We start from the raw sequence: 13,623 nt of genomic DNA, 5'->3' as shown, positions 1-13,623 counted from the left end.
AGAGGACAACGCCGATCACGCCCGCTCCATAACTCGGATCCACGCAAGCCGTCAAGTAATTGGATTGTCAGCCGGAGATCCGAGCGGACGAATTGACACGTCGGTTGTTCGCGTTTTCTGCCGCGCCGCTCATGTGTTTTGGCTCCTTTGAAGTTTTTGCACTAAAAAGCCTTGGATATGTTCTGTACCGCATGTCTTTTCGGACGGTCATCCCCCACCTCGTTGAGCCATGTCGCTTTTATCAGCTGTCACGGTCAGCTTGAAGTAACGACTTACGAAAGGACATTGGATCAAGGAATCAGACGCTTTTTCCCAAAAATGCTGCAAACCGCGGAGGAATCTGGACTCGGTCGGCACTCGCTGGGATCGGAAATATGTCGTCGGGAGTCGGGAGGGAGGAGAGGCCCGAAACACGCTATTACGGGCAGATTCCCAACAATGATCATCCGACCAGAGTCGTCTCAAACCAATTCCTTGGGTGAATCCGTCAAGAGCCACGTGATATTCTCCCACAACTAGCGTGCGAAATTCCGCGCAACCCGTACGACACACTAGGCTCAAGTCTGCGATATCTAGAAGGGTCGAGCGCGATTCTTCACTCAAGGCCGTCGCCTTCGTTGTCATTTCGCGTAATCGGAAAGATAGGTGTCATCAAGGCCTTCAGGTCGAGCGGGCAGGCCTTGAGAAAGACGCAGTCGGTAACCTTCGCGTAGCTACGCAGAAACCGCCTTGGATCAAGCAAGTTCTAGTCGGGCGGTCTACGCGTCAATACCGTAGATTATACGGGGACCGCCGACTTTCTTGACACCACGTGAGGTCGTCAGTGAATTCCGCACACCCTCTCGCGATTCGAATCGCGAAAAAAGCGCTTTAGCCATAGAGAAATCATACGCTCGGATACGCGATGATGATTCACTTCGGAACCTACTTTTCATGATGTTTCGATTGTCGCTCCCGAGCCATTATTCTCGGGATGCGAGCAGAGTGACGTAAACAAGCTCACGGCTGACTAGCAGTAGATTGACGTGCTGTAGTTTGGTCGATTTTATTCTTCGGGTCCGAACACAGGCAATCACCCAAACACGAGAATTCCCCGTTCACGAGCACCTCGATCGCTATGCCTTCCTTGCGGCTGCACGCTGCCGTTGGACTTCCATCTATGTCTGAAACAGTCTAGCACAGGGGGAGGGTCTCCGCCGGCCACCAAACCCAAACGTTTCAACCCAACGCCTGAATGACGGTCTGTCCGACTGACTGACTGACTGAGTGAATGGTAGGCAGCGACCGACCTAAAGGCTGCGGGCAGGAGGAGGGAGGACAGCGGGCTAGCTCACTTCAGAGCAGACTGCCAGAGCAAGTAGATGATTGGCAGCGGGGCGACCGGTAAATCAGACCTGTCATAAGGCGCGCGGAGTCTTTTCTGTTTCCTAGCGTTCGTGGCTCAAGAGAGCGAGAGACGCGGCAACGGTCTTCCGCGATGGTAACGGTGATTTCGGAGTCTCGGGATGGTTCTTTTACATATTAGACAGTGGTTTTATTATGCTACGGAACCGGCAACCCAGAAAGACAACAAGACGTTGTTCGTGAAGAGCGAGTGAGCCGACCACCCGAGCATCAGAAATCCGTGGCGATATCCACTTATCCAGAAAGTGAAGAAGGTAGGCCAGGCGAGTGTCGATATAGCGAAGGCCGTCGGTTGAGTCATCCTGAACGCGGATGGTCGGCGAATGCCTTCTGCAGCCGTTGTTGAAACGACGGGAGCATTGAGCAAACCACTCGAGCCACGGAGAGCCGGAGCTCATGTTCCGACCATGAGACACATGTCCTCCATCTCCGAACTCGCAAAAACCCCGTTGTCTCCATCATCTGAGGATGCTGTCACTGATTCCGTTTCTCCGATGGATTCCGTGTCGGGGAGCGAATCAATGAGTTCCGAGGAAAATTCGGTGGTTCACAGACGGGAGAAAAGGGTCGTTGAGCTTTCTATCCGTCATGTTCATCGGCGAATTCAAGAGACAAATATCTCCCGGTCTCTTCGAGAGACGCATCGCTTGCGGGCAACCGCCTCAGAGACAACCCAATAGGCAACTCAGCCATGCTCGGATTATGGAACTCGACACGGCAGCCAGTAGGGATATTTGTCACCGATTGCTTGAGCTGACCTCGACATTAGAGATATTCGATCTGTCTCTTTGGACAGTCGGAGTTTCCAGCTTTACCGGAGCACGATTCGAGAGTCTCCTCTTCATCGAAATTCACTGAACATGCAGCTCACCTGGAGCCACCTGGAACCGACACGACGACGTGCAGGCAACCCGAGCACAACAACTATCACAACCAACTTCGACCACAACACTTGTGGTGGTGACTGAAGGGCCACGACTCCGGCAGGCACGACAAAGAGCGGTGGTAACCACCGATCTGAGCGACGAAGCGACCGCTCACAAGCACCAGCTCCGACGGTGGTGGCGACGGCACCGACCGACGGAAAAGCGCGCTGCCGCTCACGAAGGAGAGCCGCGAGAAGGATTCTACAACATCAGACCCGAGCAAGGAACATAAGAGAGAAGGAGCCAACCAAGCATCCCTTCGACCCGACGACGACAGAGTGTTGACGATGACATCAACGACATTCGCGGCACAAAAAAAGACTGTCAGCTGAAGACGAAATCATCATCTGGAAATACTAATATCGACCTTAGGATCGACAGACAAGCGTTGCGATAGAAGCGGCCCTTGAAATCCCGTGAGAATCCTCGAGGGGCGGCTCCAACCTAGGACAACCAAATATGTCGATTCTGAGGTGCGAATGACGCCTCTCGAAAGAGATAGAATTTGGATGTTCATTCAGGGCGTCGAGTGTTTTCATGGATCGTTTACGACGAGGAACGAAACATGCACCGGAGTCCCACAACCGAGAATCGACTCGGAGCAGAGAATTATCCTCCCGCGTAAGTCGTGGAACAACTTCTCATCGTTTGGACAATTACTCCTTCTGATAATTGAATTTAAATAGTCGATTGGACTGCTTCTCAAAAACATTCGTCTGGCTCGAGCTGCTCGGTAAGCGGGCCATCGCATCGGTTCGCTATGCGAGACAATGGTGTCGACTCCTGATCGCTCGTATCCCGTAAGGGTCGCTCCTCATGCTTGCCGTTCTTCACGCGAAAGTCCTGTTGTACGAAGCGGGTGGAGAACATTCTCGGAGCCTCGTTTTCTCAATGGATTTACCTTCAATATCGTTCGTCGATGCGTAGAGTCTCTAGGTCTCGTCTGCCCCCCTCTCCGACAAGCCCCGGTTCCAGGAAATTCCCCGTGGGTCCAGAATGTGGCTGATCTCAATCTGTGCAGATCCTCCTGCGACATGCGGATGTCTCCCGCGAATGCGAGCATATCGGTCTCGGTGGTCTCGTCCCACTCCAATCTTCGCAACAATCACACATGAATCAGGGAGCAAGGCAACTCGACGTTTCGAGAAATTACGATAATGTTTCCCAAGCTTAAAAGCATCCAAGCGCGGAAGCTGTCAAGACGCGAATTCAAGTATTGATGTTGTAATGTTCTACGAATACGAGTTCTCGTGAATGAAGTGTGAAAGTATATGAGAAGACGTTCAAAAACAGCAAGTCCTTCGATTTCCTCGGGGCGCACCGTCGCGTAATCGGTCGATCTTTCGAGTCTGTTCCGCTCAGACGGGCATGAATTACCTGGACCCCTATTAGGCGAGGTATAGGAGATAGGAGTACAGCCCCTGTCGAAAAACAGGCTCTTTTATTTGTACGAGTATGAGGAGCTTCAGCGCCATATATCTGCAAACAAGCACTCGACGTAGAGACTGCCATGTGGCTATCTGCCTCACGGAGTCAAATGAACGAATGGTGCTAACGACGTTCCGGAATTCGGTTTGACTGGTTAAGTGCCATTCAATGCGAACGAATTGTGTTCCATCAATGTCGGAGCTTTCCGAAATTTCTCAGATCCAAACGATTCATCGCGTCGTTATCGAGCAAACACTTCGGAAACAGTCCAATCGAAGCGGAACTGTATTCTTGGCCGGCAAACTTCCGCTCCCACCGTACACAAATGAAATTCCCATGAATGCGCACGCGCAACAGAGCTCTTCAAAGAGCTGGGAATGAGCGCACTCGATACTACGACTCGAGGACGGGTAGGTGTTCGGTCGGAGCGGACAGTGAACGTGACAGGTCCGGAGCCTTCAGCGAAGGTTTCGAATGAATTTCGAATCGTACAAAGGTGCGAGAAACGTACGAACATTCATCCCAGAGGCGGAATGAAACTCTTATTGGCCCCGAAGCTCACGTCTGAGTCCTAGACAACGGGAGCTATAGGGGGGAATATTCCCTATGTCACTGTGGAGATTCTCTCCCTTCAGGAAATGGAATGATGAGTGCTAGACGAGCCTCCGGAGAGCCCGAAGACACAGCTAACATTCAATGCCCGTCGCGGCGTGTCCAAGCGGCCTTAAAATTCATTGAGCAATGCTCCCGAATTCTTCGTACGATTTGCTTGTGAATCGCATCAAGAGGCCCACCTGGGTCTTGAAACGTCTTCGAGGTCATCAAGATGAATAATGATGAATTTCAAAGTTACGAATTATCGAATATTCAAGCCTGGTTCGCTTCGCAAGCGCGCATATTTAAACGTTCGGGAGCGACCTTTGGTCGGTCTTCAGATCACGGCGGACGGTGGTTCCAATACGGACGGATGCGCGATGATTCTTTCAAAAACGAGCAATCAGCTATCCACACCTAGCCTGGGAGTTCGATGAGGGACTCCGCACAGAAGCCGGCCCCTTCCTCGCAGCTCGAACGCGATGGAAACCCGGGTTCACACATTCTGGTCCCCCATATCGAATGCGCGTGGAACAATAGGCAAGACTATTCGGATAGTACCAGAAGCGTAGCAAGATTCTAGAGCTGTGGGAGTCGGAGCTCGAAAGATAATCCCATGATGTTCTCTTTCCGAGTTCCGGTGTTCTGGAAGGCGTAGCCACTCGTGAACAAATAACGACTTCTCTGGCCTGGAATTTACAGCGTTGGAAAAGCTGAACGCCAGTTCCAATGTCTTCCCCAAACGCACCTCGTTCTCAGAGAATCCAAGAGAGAAGATGTCACCTATTTTCGAAAGAGATTCAAGGTCGAGATGTTCTTTCTCTGAAGATTGAGGGCGCACCGGGAGCACATGAGCGGTAAGTTGAATCGTTGAACACGGATCTTGCTGAAAATGAAGTCATCGTCGATAGATACTATATTTGTATCGCGAATAGAGTGCCAGATTGCAGGAATCGTTCGAGCCGTGAGAACGAACTCCGATGGCATATACTGATAGATCCACGGAGCCAATATAAAACACCACTAAAGCATTGACGCTCGGGACGTATCCTCGAAGATTGAAGCCAACTCGTTTCTGACGCCAGAAGTGTAGGAGATGTGAAGCTCATGAAGATTGGGAGCGAACCACCTTTCGCAGAGATGAGCTAGTGCTACTTTGTATCGATTGAGGTCTCATTCCTCGTATCATTCGCCCGACACCGTCGAGAAGGGGGCTCGGTGGGACCCCACGTTTTTGTGCAACTCACGATTGAATGATTGAGGATCCTCGTACAAACACCCTTAGGATCAGAAGCTGCGTAATTGCCAAACACTGAATTTGTTGTCTCGCCACCCACCAGACCGAGGTCTCACCGGAATCACGTCTAGTGTTTTTTTGTTTGTCTGAGCGTCGCGCGATGAGAAACGAAACGGTCGGGAGTCACTCAAGACTTGACGTCAGTCCGCTTGCTTATCCTCCTTCAGAAAACACTTTTTTTCCCCTGAGGAGGAAAACTCAGACAAATGCTGGCGAATCACCGAGCTGAGCACTCACCGGAGAAATCTTCTGCTGGTGACTCTGAAGAGTGTAATCCGCATTTATTGCGAAATGACAGCTTTCGGCTGCTGCTCCTTACGACCGATCAGGCCGCGCCGTGAGCGGAAAGAGATTGAGATGATCGTGAATAAAAGTTCGGAGATGGATCGAAGTGGATGTGCGATCGAATTCGCTGCCGTTGACAGAGTTTTTATTCCATTCCCCAGCGAGGGTAACATAGATCATTACGCACGGGGAACAATCGTTGCGTTCCGTTCACGCGGTCAGGGGCTGTCCCATCTTAGGCGACCGGTTCTCAAGGCAACGAAGGAAGTGCACAGAAGGGTGTTGAATGCGGCGGAGGGCTTTCGCATATCACTCTGACCAACTCCTTCGCGCGAATCCATCGGGTGACTGTGTTGTCTTAATCTTGGCCGTCGGCGATCGGATCGCTTTGATGCATTGTATAACACTCGATCTCCGATTCCTTTCGAATCCCTGCCGCCAAGAACTCCAATCGGAGTCTAAGTGGGGGACATGTTGGCGCCATAAGCAGGTCATTACCACTAAGACATGTCGTGCCGGAGATCGGTTTGGTTTTTGATATACGGTCTCTCTACAAATTCATTTCCTTAGAGGAATGCTTGGGTGAGTGGAATACTAATAACTGGTCTTCGATTCATTTGTCTCCACCGAAATTGAGGGGGAAATGGTGCCGAAAGTAGTGAGAGCCGGAAGATCAGATCTGCTTCAATGAATTCGCAGCTCCTCGAGGGACGGCGTCACAGAGCCTTGCCCCTTCCGATCCTCCAATGAGGATCCTCCTCGACAGAGGACGAAGCAATTTTCCTCTGAAGAGCACTTCCCCGGCCCACTTCAATGATCCCCCCACGGTAAGAGCGTTCTCAGAACCGAGATTTCAGTGGTTTCTAGCACAAGCGCTCCCGACGAGGAAGAAGGTCGACCAGGGAACGTATACACTTTCGACCACATAAAGACTTTTCTTCCGGAAGATGGAGGAAGATTCCAGTGAATCGCATGGGGAATACATTTATTTTCCACGTGGCATGATCCATTGCAATATTACATACAACACCTCTAAGAACTTCGCAGTTTGATGTATATATATTTTACAGAGAAACACAATTTTTTTTTCTGAATGTCGCTACAACATCTATTTTCGGTTTAAGAGTTGCGTTGCATACGCCGGTGAAGACTCGGTCTCATTTACTGACCTTGGAGTTCTCCCAAGTTTTTTTGCTCCACTGCACGATACCCATTGATTCAAACGAATGGGGCACATATCTGCAGTATTTACAATATTCATTGCCTATTTACATTGTTGGTTATGTCGTCGGGGTCTAGGAACTCGTCCCTCGTCGACGATGGGAGGAGTTTGCAGGAAGAGATCAGCACAGGAGGTGATGCGGAGACTTTCTTCATCTGGATGAGGTCGCTTCTTCCACGGGGGGGAATTCGAGCGTAGCCACTTGGTGGAAAACTTCGTGAGAATACTTGACGAATATTGTTTTGGTAGAGTTTTTTCCTCCTGAGATACTTGTTTCAGGCGGTGCACCAATTTGTTGAGCTCGTTGCGGAGAGGCAAGAGCTCAGACGTTTTGTATCCGGTATAGTACGTAAGTGTATCTTTCCATTCCATGCCCAGAATGTCCATGGCGAGGAGCAGGGACGCCGCAGCGACTTTGCTGTCCCTGTGTCCGATCATCGTGTATTCCATTAGTGAGCATTCCAATATGAAGCGAGCGAGAGTCATTTCTCGCAGGGACATTTCCATACAGCGACAATATCGCCTGAGGAACGAATAGCTGAGCGGCATTGAGAGATCAAAATCGAGCACTTGGAGAACATGGCGTTCCATTTCTATGAACATGTCGCGCGTGTAGGCATCGTCGCAGATATAGGTGAATTCGTCCAGGCTAGGTGGAACTCGCTCGTCGATTTTGCTGGCAATCAACAGAGAGGTGGCTCCAAGCAGTTGAATTTGCGACCTTCGGAGGTCCTCCTTGCTAAGGAAACGGTCCACCATCTTGACGGCGAGATAGAGGGTCTCGTGATTGAGCTCGAAACTTTCTTGGATCTCTACCATCCAGTCGACAAGAAGGGCTCTGTAGGTGCTCGGCACCTCGGGCTGCTTGTGGATGTAGGGTTGGCAGATGAATTTCTTCTCCCGTTGCCGCAGGTACACGAACGAGTCGTGTGCGTAGTGCGCCTCACAGATAGGGTCGTTGAGAACTCGACGGTCGACGTCGGGCACACCTGCGGGCAGATCAGCCTTCTCAACGTAGAAGTCCAGTGCGCAAGCATCGGTGTGGCTAACCATGACGTTGGTACGCTGTGGAGGGGGACGATCGTTAGAGATAAGAACGCAGAACTCATGTTGCGACGAATCGAAACGTTTCCCCGGATCGGATTTCCCTCCGATCATCGATTTGCCTTCGCTTGGCGCTCGGAAATTACCTTGACTCGGGGTTGTACAAGAGCTCTTTTAGCGGGTGAAGCTTTCTTCGTCGGCTGCTCCGCGGATTTCTGTGGGGCATCGTTCTTCGAGATTTCTTTGAGGATATCTTTTTTGACTAGATCGGCCGCCTGGTTCTCTCTGAGAACTTTCTTTGTGTTCGACGGCATCGCGATGTTCTCCGACTGCACTTTGAGTCCAACTGCGCTCCGCTTCGATGCGGGCCCGGAGTCATCGTTTCTTGGGCGTTTGGCGGCCCGATTCTCGCTTGGAGCCACATTTTCTGAATGAACCTTCAATCCTTGGGTTACGCGTCGGAGGACCATCTTCTGCAAAGAGGGAATCGAGGTTACTGAACAGTTCGGAAGTCCGAGAAGCTAACAGTGACGATCGGGGCAAGCGAGCGCGAAAGGTTCTGAGAGGACACACTTCGAAGAGAAAATTCTATTCGACTCGACTGAACAGTTGAATCGGCATCGTGTTTCGATGTCCACAGTTCCGAAATACGCCTAAGACCGTTCGCTCGGATCACTCTTTCCGATTCAAGATTTAAGGAGGCTGAGCGCTTGCAGCTCGCTGCGGCGCCCACACCCATGCGGTCTGCTAGAGCGCCATAAAGGCTGTCTAGAAACTCCACCGCGAAACTCACGGGATCACGAATTATTGCCGTTGGGGTCTCTCGGGAACATCGCAGCCTAGGGCAATGGCGGTGTGTTTCTCGAATTTACGCCGATAACAGAAATACCGAGACCATCGGTAGTTGTGGTTTGAGAAAACCAACCGACTTTCCAACGGTTGGTTGAGCTCTCGCTTATCGCCGTCGCACAGAGACCTTGTGAAACGATGATAACCGATCAACCAGATTCCAGAAACCGAAGAACAGAATGGATATGTACGTACTTTGTGCATGCTTGTCACAGAGAACACATTCGACGCGAATAATTCAACACAGCAAGAGAAAGAATTGAACTCAAACGAGACTCCGACCGCCGTTAGGAGCAGCTAGAACTCCGAGGCAGTTCGGGGGTTGGCTCGTTGCTTTTGGCTTCGCCGTTGAGGGGTTGGCTGACTGACTGGCTGCCTGCCTGTCGGTCCCAGTGGTGCCGCCGCCTGGCTAGAAAATTGAGGGAGAGGAACGATCGTTGCTGCGACTGAGGCTATGCGATTCGAACCTCAACGGAAAAATGAACCGAGAAATACCTTCCGAGTAATTTCTTCAGTGAGATCGAGTTGATTTCGATCAATTCTGTCCTGATGGAACGCTTTCCAAGGGAGGATAAAATTTTCTGCCGACCGCCTAGGCCAACGAACGCCTTTTCTTTGACTAAAGGAAACCTGGCCGGAAGAACTCGAATTCCGCGATGACTACAACTGAGCTGAGATCAGAGACCGAGTCCGCAAAGCATTCAGTTTTTGAGGAGAACTCACTGACAGACGAAACTTCAATGGTGGTCAAAGTGGTTCTCCTTCGCATTCACCATGTGTCAAGCATGGCTCTTCCGAGATACTCGGACTTCTGCGCTCCCTGGCCCACGGACGCCCCTCAGAGAACAAATAATGGGCGTATTATACCTCAAATTATCAGAGATCGGGGAAAAACTTACCGCAAAGTCCGCTGTCGCGTTCAAAGTGAGATCTTTGACCGCTGCTCGACCCAAAACAACTGCTATTGGTCGAGGTTTCAAACGGTCGCTGTGACGTCACGAGTTGGAGAGGAACCGCGAAACAGTGTTCCCGCGGCGTTTTCCCAGGAGGAATTCGATTTTGGTTCCCCGCGATTCCTCCCGACTGAAATATGTCGCGCGACACCTGGTGCGGCCGAGCTCGATAAAGAATCAAGATATGATTTTGAATGAACCAGTGTTTTAGGTTCGCCGTTAGAGGGCGCTCCGAGTCAATGCTCTGCCAGAAGTCGAGAGATGGTGGTCTCGCGCGCCAACGTATCCGACTTGGTGCGCGCGAAATCAACCAATCTCAACCATGGAATGGAAGACAATGGTCAGCGCTCGAGGAGCTGCCGAGGCCTGGAATATGGTATCTTGGGATCATCGTACCAAAAGGCTTTCCATTGATTCACGGCAGAAGTCCTGAGCCCCGAGATGGAGGGAGCCGGCGCTGCCGACGAAACTCGTGGAGGACCTGGCAGATATATGTATTCATTCAGCAACAGGGGAGATCAGTGCAAATGACCATTGTCCTCCCGCGGGAATCGAATTTGTCATGGATCCAGCGGTAGCGCCCTTCTTCATCGGATCTACTTTGGCCCCTTCTCCTCGGTCCCTGCCTGGGTCGGATGTGGGCCTGATCACACAAGGTGATGTCTCCGTGGATTCGATTGGCTGGCCTTCATCAAATGGATTGCTACGTGGCATCGACATCGAACATTCGTCGGCTAACTGCCATCACTCCGAGCATGGAATCCCCCCCGAGAGACGCGAATCCGACACTTAGAAATTCACTGTGTCGCAGGGCGGTTCGGGTCGCCCCCCCTCACAGAAGGGCGATCGATGATCAAGTCCTGAGAGGGGAATCCTCGGCTTAAGGCCAAACCGAGACGATTGCCGCGTACGCGGGAGTCTCGCGCATCGTTGCTATTGATAGCCCCTTGGAGCATGAGTAGTTCTAGGCTAGAGATTTCTTCGGGAACGCTTCTTTGACGGACTGAACACGATACAGTGGCGCCGGATTGGGTTCCCTTGATGTCGTCCATGTTGCAATTCTCCTGATCGTGGACTCCTTGTGTGGATCTGAGCTTTGTGATGAAGCATGGGTTTTTTAATTCTCCATTCATTAAGTCTCGTCGAGTCATACTGTCTCTGCTGTTCCCGGTTCTAAGGCCCCAGCAGAGCGACGGAGATGGGACCCACGAAAGCACTCTTTACGCTCCAGAGGAAATATTGAGCTTTTCATTATAGCCGTGAGACTTGTGCAGTGGCTAGTTTCTCTATCCCGCCGGAATCTCAACATCTGGTCCTGATTCCGCCCATACGCCATGCAGGGAAACCCAGTTCGAGTCGAAGTCGTTCTTTAGCTTGAGTGTTAAGCACACCGATGTATGCAATCCAGGTATCGAGACGTGCAGTCGCATGTGGCATGCTGCGCGTCCAAGATCGATGTCAATCAGTGCCAGTTTATGAAAGCTGCTCAGATCCTTCTCCGAAGATGGCTCATTTTGAGAAACGTTTCGAAAACCGGCTCTGCGACCGAATGGCCGGTCAAAATGAAGAATGCTTCGATCCTATCCCTTTGCAACCGCTGCTTGGCGGGAGGAGCCCGGAAAACCGTGACTTCGTCGAGCGTATGCGGAAAAAGGTTCGTCATTGCGGGCCGGGTCCCCCGTGTTGAGAACCCCTCTTCATTTCTCACAGTGACTGCTTCCGCCTTCTGGGAGAAAGCGGAATGCTTGACAAACTTCGACACGGTGTTGGGAAACTGTCTGAATGATTTTCCAGAAAGTTCGCTCTGTAACCCTGATCAAACCGGAGGTTGTTCTTTACACTCTGGAAGAGGACGAGGGTAAAACGGTGTACTGCATGAAAGTCGGACATGACTCCCACAGACGATACCAAGCCAACCACAGCGGTCCGCACCTGTCCGACTATCTCTACAGATTCCGGAACGGAGTTATACGAGTGAGTTCTCCGGGTGAACATTCTCAGTCTTCGGACTTTGTCCAATTCTTCCGTTGCCAACGTGTTGACTCCGGAGTCATCACACAAGCTTCCGATTCCGATGTAGATTCTGAACCTTTCGTGTGAGCATCGAGTGAGAATCGGGCTCCTGCTGGCGGACCGCAGCATGCCCGTGTCGATCCTGGATCAGTCGAAATCCGTATGGGTCCGGAAGGGCAGCGTCGAAGCTTCGTTCGACCTAGAGCGAGCCGATCGGATCGTTTACAGCCGTTCAGCGGATGCCCTGTACTGGCCGCAGATGAACGAGAAGGGTGAGTGAGCTCTCGAACATCGACTCCGTCCCCGGCTGAGGGTGATCATTGGCTCCTGGCCGGGCTCAGAATGTTTCTCTCGATTTCAGGGAGCTGGGACATCATCATGTGTAGCCTCAGCTCGAGGCGTCAAACCACCGTGATCAGTCAGGTGCCAGAATGTTTCCTCCAGACTCTCCGGGATGAGTTCGTTCTCCTGTTCCGCAAACACGGCGCGCTTTTCGTTGACTACGGTTGGATGCGGGTCACTAAAAGATACAACGAGAAGAAGTCCGACCTCAATCAATCGATCGATAGCTTGGCCTCAAAGTCCTCTAATCCCCATGAAGATCGAAATCTCAGAGGATTTTATTGGACGCCAAACTCTTCGACGAGTCCACTAGTTTGCCTTGATAATTTTCAACCGACCGAGACTGAAACAGAACTCAAGGGTTTCTGCCATTGCAAAGACAGCAAATCCTCGAAGCGGAGAGCCTTCACTTCCGGCGCGCAGATGCCGCCGACCGAAACTCCCGTCAAAACCGTGGTTCTCTACGGGAACACGGTCTATAAACTGACAGCTCAGATATGCACTCCTTTGGCCACAATCCAGATCCCAGCCGGCTTCAACGATTTCAAACTCATGTACTTGGGCCGGATCATCGTTCTACACAACGACTATCAGATCGCCGGCTACATGAACTCGGGTACGCCAGTGAAAACCTGTCACGGCGAATACTTGAACGCGGGCTATGGGATCGTTTGCAACACTGAGGGCATATTCCGCATCAAGATGTCCGAGCCGCGCCAGAGACTGGAGGCCGAAGAGTGATCGTCGGACGCGTCCCTATCATTAACTATTATCCGTCCCCGTGGTCAAGGATATTGCATTTTCCCGTCCGACTTTTACAGTAAGAGCTGATGTTTTGAGAGTTATCATTTCTCGTGCTCGTTTCTTAATTCTTTCCGAGCACTTTTACGTTGTAACTCTTTTTCTATAGAATAAAAGAATTCAGAGAAGAAGTGTAATGGATGTGGAATATGAGGGTGGAGTTGCAACAGCGGATCGCCACGCGGACAATCGGAATCCAGGCCATCTTCCGATCATGTTAACCGGTAGCCCCGATCCCCGATGGACCCGAGTCCCGAGCGTATTACCTCCTTGGAGTTCGAAGACGGAAGAGAACTCCGGTGATTGTCCCCGAGCAAGTCCAGGGAGAAGAGTCAGAGGTGACCGCAATCAGATGAGTTCCAATTCCCAAATCCCTGAGTAGAGACATGAGCTCATGCTCTCCAGCGTCGGTGAAATAGCGCGCGTCCGTTCTGGCAACAACAGACGAGCTCGGCACTTAGCGCT

At 51.4% G+C, this 13,623-nt stretch overlaps 2 protein-coding genes across 2 annotated transcripts; one reads left to right on the top strand and one right to left on the bottom strand.

Annotated features, from left to right (window-relative positions):
- Window positions 1–6,987: 6,987 nt before the first annotated feature.
- Window positions 6,988–10,003, bottom strand: LOC100907156 (cyclin B3). The gene is given in 4 exon segments (XM_018640331.2): window positions 6,988–7,408; window positions 7,411–8,221; window positions 8,347–8,673; window positions 9,949–10,003. Coding segments are annotated over 3 exon segments (1,236 nt in total). The 5' UTR covers window positions 8,671–8,673; window positions 9,949–10,003; the 3' UTR covers window positions 6,988–7,307.
- Window positions 10,004–11,472: 1,469 nt separating this feature from the next.
- On the top strand, window positions 11,473–13,283 carry LOC100907010 (uncharacterized). Its single transcript, XM_003737716.2, has 4 exons — window positions 11,473–11,656; window positions 11,797–11,976; window positions 12,083–12,287; window positions 12,377–13,283. The coding sequence occupies exons 1-4, from the start codon at window positions 11,507–11,509 to the stop codon at window positions 13,096–13,098; spliced, it is 1,257 nt and encodes a 418-aa protein (XP_003737764.1). The 5' UTR covers window positions 11,473–11,506; the 3' UTR covers window positions 13,099–13,283.
- Window positions 13,284–13,623: the final 340 nt, after the last annotated feature.

The sequence above is a fragment of the Galendromus occidentalis genome, unplaced genomic scaffold (genome assembly GCF_000255335.2).
Source record: "Galendromus occidentalis unplaced genomic scaffold, Mocc_1.1 scf7180000075612, whole genome shotgun sequence".
NCBI classification, from domain to species: domain Eukaryota; kingdom Metazoa; phylum Arthropoda; class Arachnida; order Mesostigmata; family Phytoseiidae; genus Galendromus; species Galendromus occidentalis.
Note: the sequence above shows the minus strand (reverse complement) of the source record. Positions and strands in the feature narration are given on the sequence as shown.